The 14,505-nt window shown below is 38.7% G+C and overlaps 2 protein-coding genes and 4 non-coding genes across 6 annotated transcripts; 1 reads left to right on the plus strand and 5 right to left on the minus strand.

Annotated features, from left to right (window-relative positions):
- Positions 1-1,665: 1,665 nt before the first annotated feature.
- map2k1 (mitogen-activated protein kinase kinase 1) lies at positions 1,666-10,773 on the plus strand. Its single transcript, XM_056766609.1, has 11 exons — positions 1,666-2,036; positions 7,273-7,483; positions 8,027-8,173; positions 8,569-8,646; positions 8,765-8,816; positions 8,907-9,031; positions 9,245-9,452; positions 9,589-9,653; positions 9,772-9,830; positions 9,971-10,016; positions 10,113-10,773. The coding sequence occupies exons 1-11, from the start codon at positions 1,954-1,956 to the stop codon at positions 10,224-10,226; spliced, it is 1,188 nt and encodes a 395-aa protein (XP_056622587.1). The 5' UTR covers positions 1,666-1,953; the 3' UTR covers positions 10,227-10,773.
- Positions 10,774-10,835: 62 nt separating this feature from the next.
- On the minus strand, positions 10,836-14,158 carry rpl4 (ribosomal protein L4). The gene is made up of 10 exons (XM_056766610.1): positions 14,066-14,158; positions 13,266-13,437; positions 12,985-13,091; positions 12,604-12,742; positions 12,239-12,363; positions 12,028-12,157; positions 11,709-11,865; positions 11,392-11,475; positions 11,089-11,209; positions 10,836-10,985 (listed from the first exon to the last, which is right to left on the minus strand). Exons 1-10 carry the CDS (start codon positions 14,066-14,068, stop codon positions 10,896-10,898), a joined length of 1,128 nt encoding a protein of 375 aa, XP_056622588.1. The 5' UTR covers positions 14,069-14,158; the 3' UTR covers positions 10,836-10,895.
- On the minus strand, positions 11,582-11,650 carry LOC130436200 (small nucleolar RNA SNORD18). Its single transcript, XR_008909034.1, has one exon. It is a non-coding gene; the product is annotated as a small nucleolar RNA SNORD18 (small nucleolar RNA).
- On the minus strand, positions 11,911-11,979 carry LOC130436201 (small nucleolar RNA SNORD18). The gene has a single exon (XR_008909035.1). It is a non-coding gene; the product is annotated as a small nucleolar RNA SNORD18 (small nucleolar RNA).
- Positions 12,821-12,918, minus strand: LOC130436203 (small nucleolar RNA SNORD16). The gene has a single exon (XR_008909037.1). It is a non-coding gene; the product is annotated as a small nucleolar RNA SNORD16 (small nucleolar RNA).
- On the minus strand, positions 13,511-13,608 carry LOC130436202 (small nucleolar RNA SNORD16). The gene has a single exon (XR_008909036.1). It is a non-coding gene; the product is annotated as a small nucleolar RNA SNORD16 (small nucleolar RNA).
- Positions 14,159-14,505: the final 347 nt, after the last annotated feature.

The raw sequence follows: 14,505 nt of genomic DNA on the forward strand, positions 1-14,505 counted from the left end.
TGTTACAAAAAGGAGAGAACATTTATAATAAAAATCAATTTCTTCTCATAAATATGTTCTCGTGTTTTTCTGCTTACTCTTCTCAAATTTTAATCATATCTGATGTTCCTAAACAGACAAGAATTCATGCATACCTTAATGCAGATTTAGTAATTATCCAGATCTGCTTTTTTATAAAATCACTGGAGGATGCATGTCAGACTAGCTGACAGAGCAAATCTTTATGTTTTACACTTACAGTATCGTCCAGCAAGTTAAATGGATAAATTATGCTTATGGTAAGAAAAGGCTGTGAAATGCTGTTTACTCCGCGCCACAATCACTCTTTCTTTTGAGATGGATGCAGCTATGTGGACCGGCCATGAGAAGGACAAGGCATTAGTTTGAATCAGTAGGGAATCAGGAAAGGGCTGTAGGCTATTTTAATCCCAATACATCTCTGTTCTGAAATGTTCACTTTACACATAATTAGGAAAAACGTAAATTACATCAATTTTGAAAACAACGCTAAATTTTGAACAATGTAAAGTTGGAAGTGGATGCAATGGATGTTCAAAAGTCATTCTGTAGTCATTTGTGGACCAGACTTTATTTTCATATTTTTTATGTGTGGGAAACGGTCTATTGGCTAATGATTTTCCAGAGGATTTAACACATCAGCATATTCACACAGAGCAGCATCTTCAGGTCTGGCAGTACTCTTTTTTATATCTGCATAAGACCTGATGGCATTGCATATAAGGATGTAAGATCTCATAATCCATCTCACTAATAGCCACTTCACACATACTTAATTTATATTTACATTTATGCATTTGGCAGACGCTTTTATCGAAAGCAACTATATGACATTATACCATACATTGGTTTCTGTGTATGTGCAATCCCTTGGATCGAACCCATGAACTGGATGTTGGTGTCGAACCCATGAACTAGCACCATGCTCTCACCACTGATAACCACAATAACAATTATTGTGTATGATCGATGCTAAATGCTAGACAAAGTAATTTATTAGAAGCAGCAAAGAATTTGTTTGCTTTCCATTTTGAAGACAGATTTAATGCCTTGAGAAGTGCAAAAAATGATTGGCTCAATTTATGAACCTCAATCCTTAAATGGGCCTGCTTGTTCTTCCTGTGAAATATGATCTGGCAAAATATTGGGCCATTTTGTGAAATTTTGTCTTTACCCGTCATTTCTTGAGTAACGTTTTTTTTTGTAATAGCTAGGAGTAATAGGGAGAAACTAGAGCTGAATGTCTGTTTTGGTTTGTGAATCTATATGTGAGGGATCAACCCAGAGGCAGAAAGCATGCAAAGATTGAAAGCTGCAGAGATCAGATATTTTATCCTGTCAAATTATTGTTATGCTTATCATGTCAAAAAAGTTCCATTAAAATGACATGTTAAGATTGTTATTAATTTGACCAACTGCATGGAGACATACACATTTATGTTTGATATATATGCCTTTATCATACACCATATTGCATGAGGATTGTGTTATGGTTGACGATTTTTGCATAAAATGTTTTATTTGCAATGATTAACCTGTTAGAAAGAGTTGGCGTGTAGTTGCAATCTTCCACCAGCAGATGGGGTTGTCTTCCACGCGGACTCATGCTGTCCGGAAGACAGATGTAAATATTTTCATGACGTAAAGAGACCCATCTCTCTACCCGTCCTCTCCTGCCGTCCACCCATAAAAACTCAGTTTTCTCCTTAGATAATCCTTCGGTACAACGTTATTATACCTGTCAGATGACTATGCGAGACTGACTTCTCCCCTTTGCGTTTATTATTTATTTCAAGCAAACAGCGATCTGTAGGGTGTGATAGGCTATTCATAGCCTATGCATCACTGCTCTCCCGGCGAGCGAGTTGTAGTCTGCCGATCAGATCGCTTCTCTTTGAAATTGTATTTTTATCGCTGAGCTATTAGGATTTCATCATGCAGAAGAGAAGGAAGCCAGAGCCGATCCAGTTGAACCCGATTCCAGACGGGAACGCGATCAACGGAACCGGGGCCACCGAGTGAGTGTGTTACAGTGTTACATTGACATTTCATGTTGAATTAGGTGTTAAAAGACTTTACAAAACCGTAGTTCATAAATACATACCATAGGCTATTGAGGATATTATGTTCTAAAAAACCATTGCCCGATGGACTGTTATTTGGTATTTAATTTTTAGCAGTGTTTTCAAGAGAATATGATTTATAATTGTAAATATTAATGGGTTTTGGTCACAATAGTTATTTATGATATTTATACGGTTTTCATTATTGAAAAGTATAGTAACCACGCTTATTTGTAAAGTGTTACCATAGTTTTACTACAATTATCAAGGTTTAAAACTATGGTTAGACCCTAGTACAAAACCTTGATTCCTTTTTGTGTGCAATTCTAAACAGGAACTATTATTTTGGCCCTGCTCCAATACTGCAACATTTAGATTAATTACTTAATTATAATTTATTTCAACAGAATTCCAAGCTTAAAGTTATTAAAATTAAATATAACATATATATTATATAAGGTTATGGTGTTCCTCAGTTCACATAAAATGACCACATCTCATGTCACCGAGATCAATGAGAATATCTTATCACATCTGGAAAGAGCGTCCTACACTATTCTCTATGAACTGTTGGAACCAAAATGTTGCAAACATCTGTCTGTTTAAAATGTGATGAGGCAAAAAAGCACATTTTAATATTGATGCTGCTGTTATACACAGTTATAAACTAGTTTTTGACTAGTAAGTGCCAAACCAAATATAGATATAGTGGTGGCAACCTGTCGATTTGTTCACTGACTTCACAGACCACCTGTGCCATTGCTACCTTTGTTTTTGCCTGAGTAAAGACAGTGATAATCCTAATGGATTTAGTAGCGCATGTCGACATGGCCTCACTTGTAGACTGAGACTCCTTTTTAGTCTAGTTCTAATTTCTTTGCATTAAAAGAATATGCAGTACTTAAGAAGAAAGGTGCTGTCTGGCATGTGGAAACTATTAACGTCTAATAATTCCACACAGAATTATGAGAAATGTTTGCTGTTGTAGTGTTATAAAAATTATGTTGGAAGGGGGGGAGTTACTGAAAAGCAAAATTCCTCCCTGTGCAGGACAGGCTGTGGCGAGCGCACTGTGGAATGTGTGTGTGTAGCTGTGATTCAATCCTGTGGAAGTCAGTGTTATGGAGAGAGAATCAGTGGAATGTTAAATACAGTGACAACATTATGTTCCCAGAATCCTCAACCTCGAATCTGTTGTTGCAGGCCTATCACAAAGAGTGCAGTTAACGTTATTTGTACGTTCTAATAATAAATATTTCCTATAACAATGAATGTCAAGCTTTTTTTCTGTCATTTATGTGACTTTAATGTAAGTTTTCAATTGTAATTCGTACAATATGTCGCAGTTGTTAATAGCCAATTTGCCAAAGCCTATTTTTGCCTGCATTGGGCATGAATTTTCATTTTAGACTCCAACAGACTACCGATATTGTTTCATCTCTCTATTGGCAGCAGTACCTTTGAAGCTTTTGTGTGGCACAAGCTTTCGGCTGCAGTGTGTCTCTTTGAGATAAACACACATAATATAACAGTGTTACACAATAAAACCGCGCACACACACACCATCTGCTACTCTCCATTTTACTTAACAAGACCCCTGCTGGGTGTATTACTACTGCTAGTGTGCATCAAGAAGAATATGAGAATTCATGTATTGTAACCCTACCTGTTCCCTCTGACCTGTTTGAATCTGTACTCTGCAGGATGACATAAAATATGCTACAGAATTAGAATTTAGCTTTTTAGATTTACAGTTAAATATTGACCACAAGACTCAGTCTCTGGATTTTTGCTCCGCTCTGGAGAAACAGTGGTGAATTTAAAAAAGGTCAAACTTTACGAAACTTACTTTTGAGGGAAAGCATTTTTTTGTACTTTACGCGTGGCTGATATTAATGTCTTACGTTAAAATAAATACACATATACATACTGTACATATAAATCAGGGCTGAATCATGATATATGAACTTGACCACTTCCTTTTTTCAAACACCTCATAACAGTGCATTTGTACAAATCGTCGCTGTCCTTGCTAAACTTCTTATGACAAAATCAGGGTTTTTCAGGAATGATATACCATAGTTTTTACCTGATACCTCATATCATGTTGTCAAAGTTGACATTTTTAAATGCTTTTTATTGGTTAGATATTTGGGAAACCCAGTGACAAACATAAAGGGTGACCAATAATGATTTATGAAAAAAAAAGGACCGCAGCAAATTATATAGGCTTTTAAAGCCTTTATACTATTTATGAATTTGACTTAAACTTTTTAGGTACCCTTTGCGAGAGATTCCTCTGGCCTGTTTAAATCATTCACCACAAGCGGTTCTTAACTCTACACGTTTATTTATGTTCTAATGTAGCTTTTATAGTTAAGAATCTTCCCTTTTAAGTAAACAAAACGCATATAAAAGGGTCAACTACATTATTTACTACATAGTAATGATAAATGATTTACTACTCTTACAAGTGGCTGTTTCACTACACCATGGTTACAGATTCACTGGTAACTTAGTTATAGTGTGCGCTTTCTATCCTCGCTCACATTGACCAAGATCTCTCTGGATATAGATATGGAGTCGTTCACCCTTCCACATGCAATACAAAGTGTGAGTTATGGAGTATTTCTCTCCACTGGGATCTTCAGCGGCCTTCACCATTATCACATCTTCACCACGCCACCCACTTACACCCACACAGCAGCCTCGTAACCATGGTTATAACTGGCCTTGCTGTCAAAAAGAAAAGTCTTTGCCTCATTCTGCATATAGATGAGAAAAAGATCTGACTTCCTGAAGTACTTTGGTGGTGTTCTCTCTCCCACCTGAGTCGTGCTCGTCTGTGCTGAAGAGAAGCCATCCAAACGTCTGTCGTGATATTTTGCAGCCTGATCAGATTGCTTTGATGTAAATTTATGTGCAAGTGTCACTTGTGGTCTGGAACATTGTTCGACAGCAGGACAACATGTTTTACATCTGAATTGGCTCAGTGCTTAAAAGCCCTCGAGGTAGTGTGGGTCACGGTTTCTGATGGTCCTATAACATTGTTTTTGGAGAAACAGCATGAGATAGGCCTTCATAACAGATGCTTGCAACGTATGGCACTCTGAAGCACTGAGGACTTTTGTGTTCTGCTGAAACATACACTTAAAATTCTGTCATCAATTTTTCAACCTCACTTTGGATAAACCTGGCCCTTTCTTCTCTGTAATACAAAAGAAGATATTTAGAGAAATGTCGGTTTTGTGTCCATACAGTGGTGGTCAATAGGGTTCATTGTTTTTTCGTAACCAAAGTTCATTCTTTAAAGTATCTTTCTTTGTGTTCTGCATAAGAAAGTAATACAGGTTTGGAATGACACAAATATGAGTAAATGATAAAAAAATATGTATAGGTGAACTGTCTCTTTAAGTTGGTTATTTTATATATTCTATCTCAGTGTGGCAGATGAAATATAATTTTTAGACTGCAGAAACACTGAAGCTGTTGGAGGAGTGGAAGGAAGGATGGAGAGTGGAGGGTCATAGAAGTTTGCTTTTGCTACAGTATACTAAGGAAATGCATCTCCATGACAACAAGGCCAAGGGAAGGCTCACATGCTTAGAGGAACTCCCTGTTTCCTCAGTCAGTGCTGAGGGAACGATCTGCATAAAAGAAATCTGAGCGTTTGCTAGTACAGTAAACCATTCAACAGGCTCACCTTTATTTTGGCTGAAAGATGGGAATTTATTTGAGCGTGCTGCCAGACTGCTGGAGGTCTGGCTTTCTAATGATCACAAGGGAGGAAATTCTTGCTGCAGAGAGATATTCATACATACCAGAAAGGAAGGATATGAACGTGCTTCGAAGAAAGTCACACACATATCCAATACAGAGATTCTTTCTGCATTCCTTCGGTCTTCACAGACTGTGTGGACTGAGACATTTTGCAAAACCTAGTCTGATTTGTTATGCATCCTAAAATTCATGTCCACGTGTACATGGATTTATATATATTTCTTAAACATTCAGATGTCAATAAAATACATATTTATCTTTCTTTGTTATTTGCCCTCATCTTATTGCTTTTTGAAATTCTACGAAAAAGTATCTCAATTTTCTTATTCACAAAAATGTCTTTTGTATTTTTATACTCTTATATGTATGTAATTTTTTACATACTGTATAAAGAGGGGCGTACAAAGCATTTCACTATAGTTTAGGGCTGTACTAGAATATTCGAGTATTCGTTCGGTGGGTTGGCATTTTATTTTCAATTTTGAGATTCGAATATTGCGTTTCTTTTTTGTATCCTGTGAGATCTGTGTGTTTTGTATCACTAGTGCAGTGTCCGTTCTCGGAACATATAAACACAGTATGCGTGAGGAGCGCCCTTTCCTGCTGGCGCAGTTCTGTAGTTTATTAAAAGTTTATTAATTGTCAATGTGTCGCGACCAATTATTTATTTGACATCATTTACTCACCCTCACGTCGCTTCAAATCTGTATGACTTTTATCTTTTGTTTAAAAAATTGAAACATTTTGATGATGTAGCTCTTTTAAAGGTCCAGTGTCCGATTTAGCGCCATCTAGCTGTAAGGTGTGTGCATTGCAAACAACAGCTCACTCAACTGCTCACCCCTCCCTCCTAAAGCACTACGGTGGCTGACACAGGAACTAAGATGTTGTCACGTTTTCAGTTTTTAACCGAAGGAGATGGCGTATTTACGAAACGCTCTCTGTAGAGCGGTTTGTCTGTTTAGGGCTACTGGGCAATTCAAGCGTTATGGACATGACATAAAAATGCTCAGAGAAGGTATTTGTTATAATATATTAAACGATCTGTTTATATTTTATTAAACCCTTGTTGATAGAGACAAAACTAATTCATGAACAATTTTATTTTACAAAATCATCTTAAAAATCAGAAATAAACATGCGTTATGGATGTGACAAAAACAACTGTAGAAACAACATAGCGATTTCCATGCGGGGACCCGCGGTGTATGTAGATAGAAAAAGTTTATTCTAAAGTAATAAAAAACATAACGCTTCATTATTAGGTAAATTTTTTGCTTAAAACCGAATTACATTTCTACAATATGATAATTCCAAAATTACATAAATGAAATATCGGGTCAATTTCATCATTTGAGATATTTTTGGTAAATTTGTAACCAAATTCAATTTCTATATCTGTCTGTTGCAGAACAAACCTGGAAGCTCTGCAGAAGAAACTCGAGGAATTGGAGCTAGATGAGCAACAAAAGAAACGCCTAGAGGCTTTCCTCACCCAGAAGCAGAAGGTCGGAGAGTTGAAAGATGATGATTTTGAGAAGATCTGTGAGTTGGGTGCAGGAAATGGAGGTGTGGTCTTCAAGGTCTTGCACAGACCCTCAGGTCTCATCATGGCCAGGAAGGTAAAATATGGTGAAGTTAACTGCTGCTGGTCAACAATAATCAACCTGGCAGGGCATTGGTTTAGGATTTTACTCACCTGAATCAAGTCTGAAAGTGTTGTAAGGCTAATACACAATTTAGAATCAAAGACAGAGTTCAAAGTTCATCTCTAATGAACTTGGCTGTAGTTTGTCTAAGCAAAAAAAATCATTTTTTAATCCAGAATTTGATGAAACAACACTTATTGAATAAAAGGTCTCCCAATGAGAAAATCAGTTAGTGGCAATTAAAGCACACAAAATCTAAACCTTTATCATCCACCATCCTGCCTATCAGCTGACTATTTAACAAACACCATTACGGAATGAAGCGCACCTTAAGATCAATTTGCAAGGCTTACTCATTTAAGGAAGAGAGTATTATGCCTGACTGAATAAGCAATGCTGAAATGCCAGGAAGTCACAAGGTCACACCACAAGCTTCGTGCATCTCTGGGCTAGAACACCCCCAACAGACACCACAGTAATTTCCTTCAACCCTTTGGCTTTGTCTTTTTTATGCAGTTGATCCACCTTGAGATCAAGCCAGCAATACGGAATCAGATCATCAGAGAGCTGCAGGTCCTTCATGAATGCAACTCGCCCTACATAGTGGGCTTCTATGGGGCTTTTTACAGTGATGGAGAGATCAGCATCTGTATGGAACACATGGTACTGTCATCTTTCACCATTTATGTAATACAGAGGAAGTATTATTTTTTGGGATTGGTATGTGTGTAGCACCATTTGCCATCACTTGTTTGCATTACTAATTTGGCTAATGGGAATTAAAAGTGACTGAAATATGTTTGCTTATGTCACTGTTTAAAACTCTAAGACTTACATTGTGATAAATCAAGATTAGAAGAGAAGATCTAAACTGTCAGCTTAGCTATATTTATGGTTACATTTATACAATCCACTTGACAGTCTTATAAATAATTATGAACATATGTATCATCATCGTATCTTTTCAGTTTTTCTCTCCAAAAATCACCAGTGGTCAGATTTATAGGTGTTTATAAGTGCTTTGTGAGTGCTACATTTTTCTCCACATTTTATTGTAGGATGGTGGCTCTCTTGACCAGTCCCTGAAGAAAGCAGGCAAGATCCCAGAGCAAATACTGGGCAAAGTTAGCATTGCGGTTGGTATCTCCATAACCTTTCTCGCAGATTTCCTTAATGGTTTCCTATGGACCATTTCATTAAGGCTGAAGTACAATGCTTCATATTTAACCTTATGTTTTCGCTTCATTCATAAAGGTGATAAAAGGGCTTTCCTATCTGCGGGAGAAACACAAGATCATGCACAGAGGTGATTCGTGTCACGCTATCTCAACCATTTTCACTACATTTCTGTGTTTACATTACTAACTGAAGGGAAAACATCGTCTCTGTGTTTCAGATGTAAAGCCGTCAAATATCCTGGTGAACTCACGCGGTGAGATCAAGTTGTGCGACTTTGGTGTGAGCGGACAACTTATTGACTCCATGGCCAATTCGTTTGTGGGTACCAGGTCCTATATGTCTGTAAGTGTGCTTTGCCAAGACAAGCTCTCCATACTAAAATCCCATGAAATTGAATAAGTACTTCTTTGTCCAGGACAGTAGACCCGATTCTCCACTAAATGTTTGATTTGGAGTCTCTTAAGGGGGCCATGTGTTTTTTTACAGGCTCTTGGTTTTCCACACAGCTCTTCCTGATAATATTCACTCTCCCTCATTCTCTATATCTGTCTGCAGCCAGAACGCCTTCAGGGGACTCACTACTCGGTTCAGTCCGACATATGGAGTATGGGTCTGTCTCTGGTGGAAATGGCCATTGGACGCTTCCCTATCCCACCACCTGACTCTAAAGAGCTGGAGCAAATCTTCGGTCAGCCCCTCGAAGGGGACCCTTCACCTAGTGAGGCCTCCCCTAAACCCCGCCCACCAGGTCGACCCGGTAGCTGTACGTGCCTGTTTGTCTTCCTGCATGTAGATTTGTTATGTTAGAGGTGTTGGTGCTCATTGCCATGCCTGGTTTTTCATTAGGGCGCTACTATAAAATAAGCCTGACATAATAATGTTTCTGTTTATCTTTACAGCATATGGTCCGGACAGCAGACCTCCTATGGCGATATTTGAGCTGCTTGACTATATTGTCAATGAAGTAAGCTCTCAGGGGTGCTTAAAAGATCACTAAACTGTTTTATAGCAGTGAATTAATTAAAGTGGGGATTTATTGGCCGTTCCACTTAATGCTTAATGGAGGTATTTTTTATTTTCAGCCACCTCCCAAGCTGCCAAGCATCTTTGGTGCAGAATTTCAAGAGTTTGTTAACAAATGGTAAGCAGAAAGTTTATGTTGTCCGCATTTCATTTAATTGGGGATTAGAGAATGTGATGCTTGCTCTGCCATCTAGTGGTTGAACGAAAAACCTGTACTTTTTTACACTATATCATTGATTTGCTTTGTTTTTTGGTCAGCTTAATCAAAAATCCAGCAGAAAGGGCGGATTTGAAGCAACTTATGGTAGGCACAATTATTTTCTATTGATCCATTATGTTCCTCCCAAATTTCAATAATGAACCACATTCTTTAATTTGGTCTATTAAATTGCCTTTTCAGGTCCATTCTTTCATTAAGACCTCCGAAGCAGAGGAAGTTGATTTTGCTGGGTGGCTTTGCAGCACCATCGGTCTCAACCAACCAGCAACTCCGACACACAGCGTGGGAATGTGAGAGCATCCATCCTTTTTTAAGCCATACAATTGATATACGCTCCCCATCTGCAGTGTTTCATCACCTGTAAATCAATCTAGAGGCCAAAAGCAAACTACTGCCTCCATCCCATCTTATTTAAGATGTCTTCGAGTATTAACGTGTACAGCTGTATTTATCAATGCATCATGCCTCTAGGATGCTTGAAATCTGTTCTGCCAAATATTGGTGGTCTAATACCTTGATTGCATCCAGAGGGTTCTGAATTACACATTTCTTCATGAGATTCATATTAGATACTTATTTTAATACTACAGAAATGAGTTTCTGAATACAAATCTTTAATCGCATGCTGGTGTTAAAAAGTTATTTTGGATTTGCCAAACTGCTATGGCACCTTCCCCTAAATGTTTTAAGGTTTATGTCTACACTCAGCTAGCCCTGTTAATGGTCACCTTCTCATTGTAATGTTGTGTTTATTTAATTTCACATGTTGTAGGTGGAGAGTAAACCAGTCGTGTAACTTAGAGAAACTTGTATATTGTAATAAAAGGTTTATTTAACATGACAGCGGACTGATGGTGGCAATGCTTAAGATGTATGCAGTGAATTAAAAAGACAGATTTAGCAGAATTTTTAAGTGATGTTTTATTTGAAAGCATTTCTGAACTCCCGTCTGTATAATGAGCTTTACTCTTTAGCCGGAGCAGCGGCGGCTGCTGGCTTCTTGGCCTTCTTCACAACCCTCTTCTTCTTGGGTTTCAGCATCTTGGCCTTGACCTACGGAGTTCACATATTGAGAAAGATTAAACAAGAGCACTGTACATGTGCATAGTCACAAAATAGTGAGATTTGACTGTAACCAGGCTGTCAGGGTACTTACATCAGGGTTGTGTGCCAAAATAGCACGACGGCGGGCTGTCTTGGCGTAAGGGTTGAGTTTCATCATCACCCTCAGGTTCTTCAGAGGGTTCTTCTTCAGAACTCTGCGCCTAATCTTGCGGCTACAACAGATAAGTTGACTTAATGTACTGTGCTTATTCCGTACACACAATATACCTTACAAGTCAAAATGGCTCAGGACTTGAATAATAAACAATCAGAAACATTCACCAAATGTAGAAATCTCTTTTGCCTTTTTAGGCCAGCACTTTTAAATACAAAATAAAAAGAAACCAAAACCTACTTAGCAGGACGAAGTGCTTTCTGAACTTCCTCGCTCTTAAGGATTCTGTTCAGATCTGTGTTGGTCATCTTGTGCATTGGCAAGCTGGAATATGAAAGTTTAGCGAGTCAAGAGATTTTTCTCAACATCTACAAACGTATGTTTAGATGCATATTTGTAAATATAGTGCATTTGGGTGTGCAAAGTAATGTAACTCAGAACTTCTTAAGAAATCATTGTGTTCATAAACACGGACCAGAAGTGTAACTCATCACTGCCATTGAAAGCACACCAGAAAATTATATAAGAAACTCCAATCAAGAGGAGTGTATTCATACTTGTAGTCCACTTTAAGGGAGGAAGCTTTACGCCATGTGCCGTAGAGGTCATCCAGCTTGCGGAAGGCACTCTCGGTCCAAATGCAGAGCCGCCCGATGTGTCCACCTGGAGCAAGTTTCAACAGGTCTAGCCTCTTAACAGACTGCAGTGCAATACCTAAAAAGACGACAACATGTTACAAACACCACAATGGTACCAAATGAAATCCGAACTTCCACTAAGATCACAGAACTCATAAACACAGACCAGAAGTGAATCTCATCGTTGATACACAACAGAGTCTGTTCAGGTGCAAAAACCAAACCCGACATCACATACCAGGGATGTTTCTGAAAGCTCGCGTCAAGCCGTTGTCTTCGTTGTAGATGATACACGGTCCCTTACGCTGGATACGCCTTCTGTTCCTCATCTTACCCTTACCAGCACGCATGCGCTGAGACGCATAAACCTGGAGAACAGAAATTTGTTTGTCTTCAGTACAAGAATCCTACAGCAAAATATTTAAGAAATCAATACGACCGCAACTCACCTTCTTAATGTCGTTCCATGCCTTAACCTTCTTCAGAAGCAGCACGGCCTCCTTAGTCTTCTTGTATCCCTCGACTTTGTCGTCAACAACAAGTGGAACCTCAGGGATCTCCTCAATACGGTGCCCTGAAACATTTGGCACCATTGTTAATAGGTTGACTGTGCTTAGCCTTCGAAAGCAAAGATCCAACAGTTTGATTCTAACCCTCTGTAAACTTAGGTTGCACATTCACCAAGATGAGCAGAATGCCAATAAGTGGCAACCCACACAACAAACGGTGCAGACATGCACTGCCATTAGATAAACACACAACACCTCTAACTGTAAACAGGTTAAGTAAAACAGAACACAATTTGTTCACTCACCCTTGGCCATGACCAGGGCAGGCAGAGCAGAACCAGCAAGAGCAGAGCAGATGGCATAACGTTTCTGGTTGATGTTGATCCTGCGGTGCCAACGGCGCCAAGTCTTTGTGGGGGCAAACATGCGACCACCACGACACATCTACACCGGAGTTAAGGGGCTGAACCATTCACAATAAGAAAACAATACACAGGAAAATATTTCAAATATCCTTGAACATGCTCAGACTTTGTTTTCGTCAACCTGCCACGCAAGCATGAAACAGCAGGCAACTGTCGCTGTACATGGAGTAGGACGCAAATTACACCATCATAGCAAGGATAATTGTACTAAAAATTATTCAGCAAAGCTGTTTATATTTTCTCAGTGACAAAATAGGATACGTTTCCGAAAGCACCCTGGCCGGAGCGGTGAGTTCCTCCACCACGCACACGGGGGATACGAGCCACAGCTCTTCCTGTGCCCCAGGACTCGGCACTGGTCTGGTGACCTGAAACAAGACATTTTGGAAGTTAACTAACTGTAAATATAGCATAATAATACACAAGTATATTTATAAAAAAGGCTCATCAGATCTTCGAGTTTAATCAGGTGTCAGAAACACGGACGAAGAAAATCATCATTGAGCATTGAGAAACAAACCAAATTGAGTAAACTCACTCACCGGCCAGTTTACTGACGGCGTAGGGCTGGCGCTTGTTCTTGCGCATGTTTGTGTGCACAAAGTTCACGACGTCAGGGCGGATGGGAGCCCTGAATACGGCTGGCATAACCACATTTTTGCCGGTTGTCTCCCCTTTTTCGGAGTACACCGAAACTAATGGTCGGGCACAAGCCTGAAAAGAGATACTAACAACGTTAGACATTTTAGCCTGAGTTTATTAAAAACTTATTTGAGATATTGTATCTTGCTCAGTCTGTATTTTCATCAACCGTCTGTGCCAGCACAAGACAGCAGGCAACTGTCACTGAACACAGAGTACGACGCAAATTACACCATCATTGCAAGAGTATGAAAATATAATGCGTGATTAAAGGCAGTAGTAATCCCAATGTGTATAGTAACTTATTTCAGACATGACGTGTTTGAGATAGCTAGGCCACAGCACGTATGCTGACATTCCCCATTGAAAACAAGTGGGAAAAATCACTAAAGGTGACAAACTGGGATGTCATAATGAATTACATGACGAACTAGACACATTCTTTACAAAGGCATTCAAGTTGTTAAATTAATGTAATCCATAAACGGAGGCAATCGCCCAACAATCATGGCTACACGTGTATAATCGGCACAACAGTTCAAAATGGCTCCCGACACCCGATGCATTGCCAGGTTCCAAGCTATCGTATAACAGTTCGAGAACTGACAAAATATGATCCACATACGCGTAAAACGCTTAAAGAATGAAACTTTATTGTAAGCGTGCTCAAAACAAGGTAAAAAGAGCGCAATTTGCTCACCATTTTTACAAGTTTTCACGGCACGCCAGGAATCACACTCCTGACACGATGGCGGCCACGGAAGAAAAGGAAGACTGAAGCACGACACCAGCGCTTCCATATCCATCCGACTGAAGTCACTTCCGTCCAATCTTTTGGTTTGCGTTAGACAATACTTTGTTTTATAAACATCGGTATATTTACGAATAAATGAATTTAAAACCATTTATAATTATTATAACAATAATTTATTAAAAGAAATCTAAGAAACATTCACGTTGGTTTGGGGACTATTTAAGGACGGGTTGTAGGCGAATGACTGACGCGCTGATGGAACTACTTTCAAAAAATAATTCAAATAATTATATTGTAAAAATATTTATTATTTTAACTTATTATTGTTTAAATGACATATTAATGATTATCATATAGGTTCAAATTATTTTTTACTTTTTGTTTTA

This window comes from Triplophysa dalaica, chromosome 14, assembly GCF_015846415.1.
Source record: "Triplophysa dalaica isolate WHDGS20190420 chromosome 14, ASM1584641v1, whole genome shotgun sequence".
Lineage (NCBI taxonomy): Eukaryota > Metazoa > Chordata > Actinopteri > Cypriniformes > Nemacheilidae > Triplophysa > Triplophysa dalaica.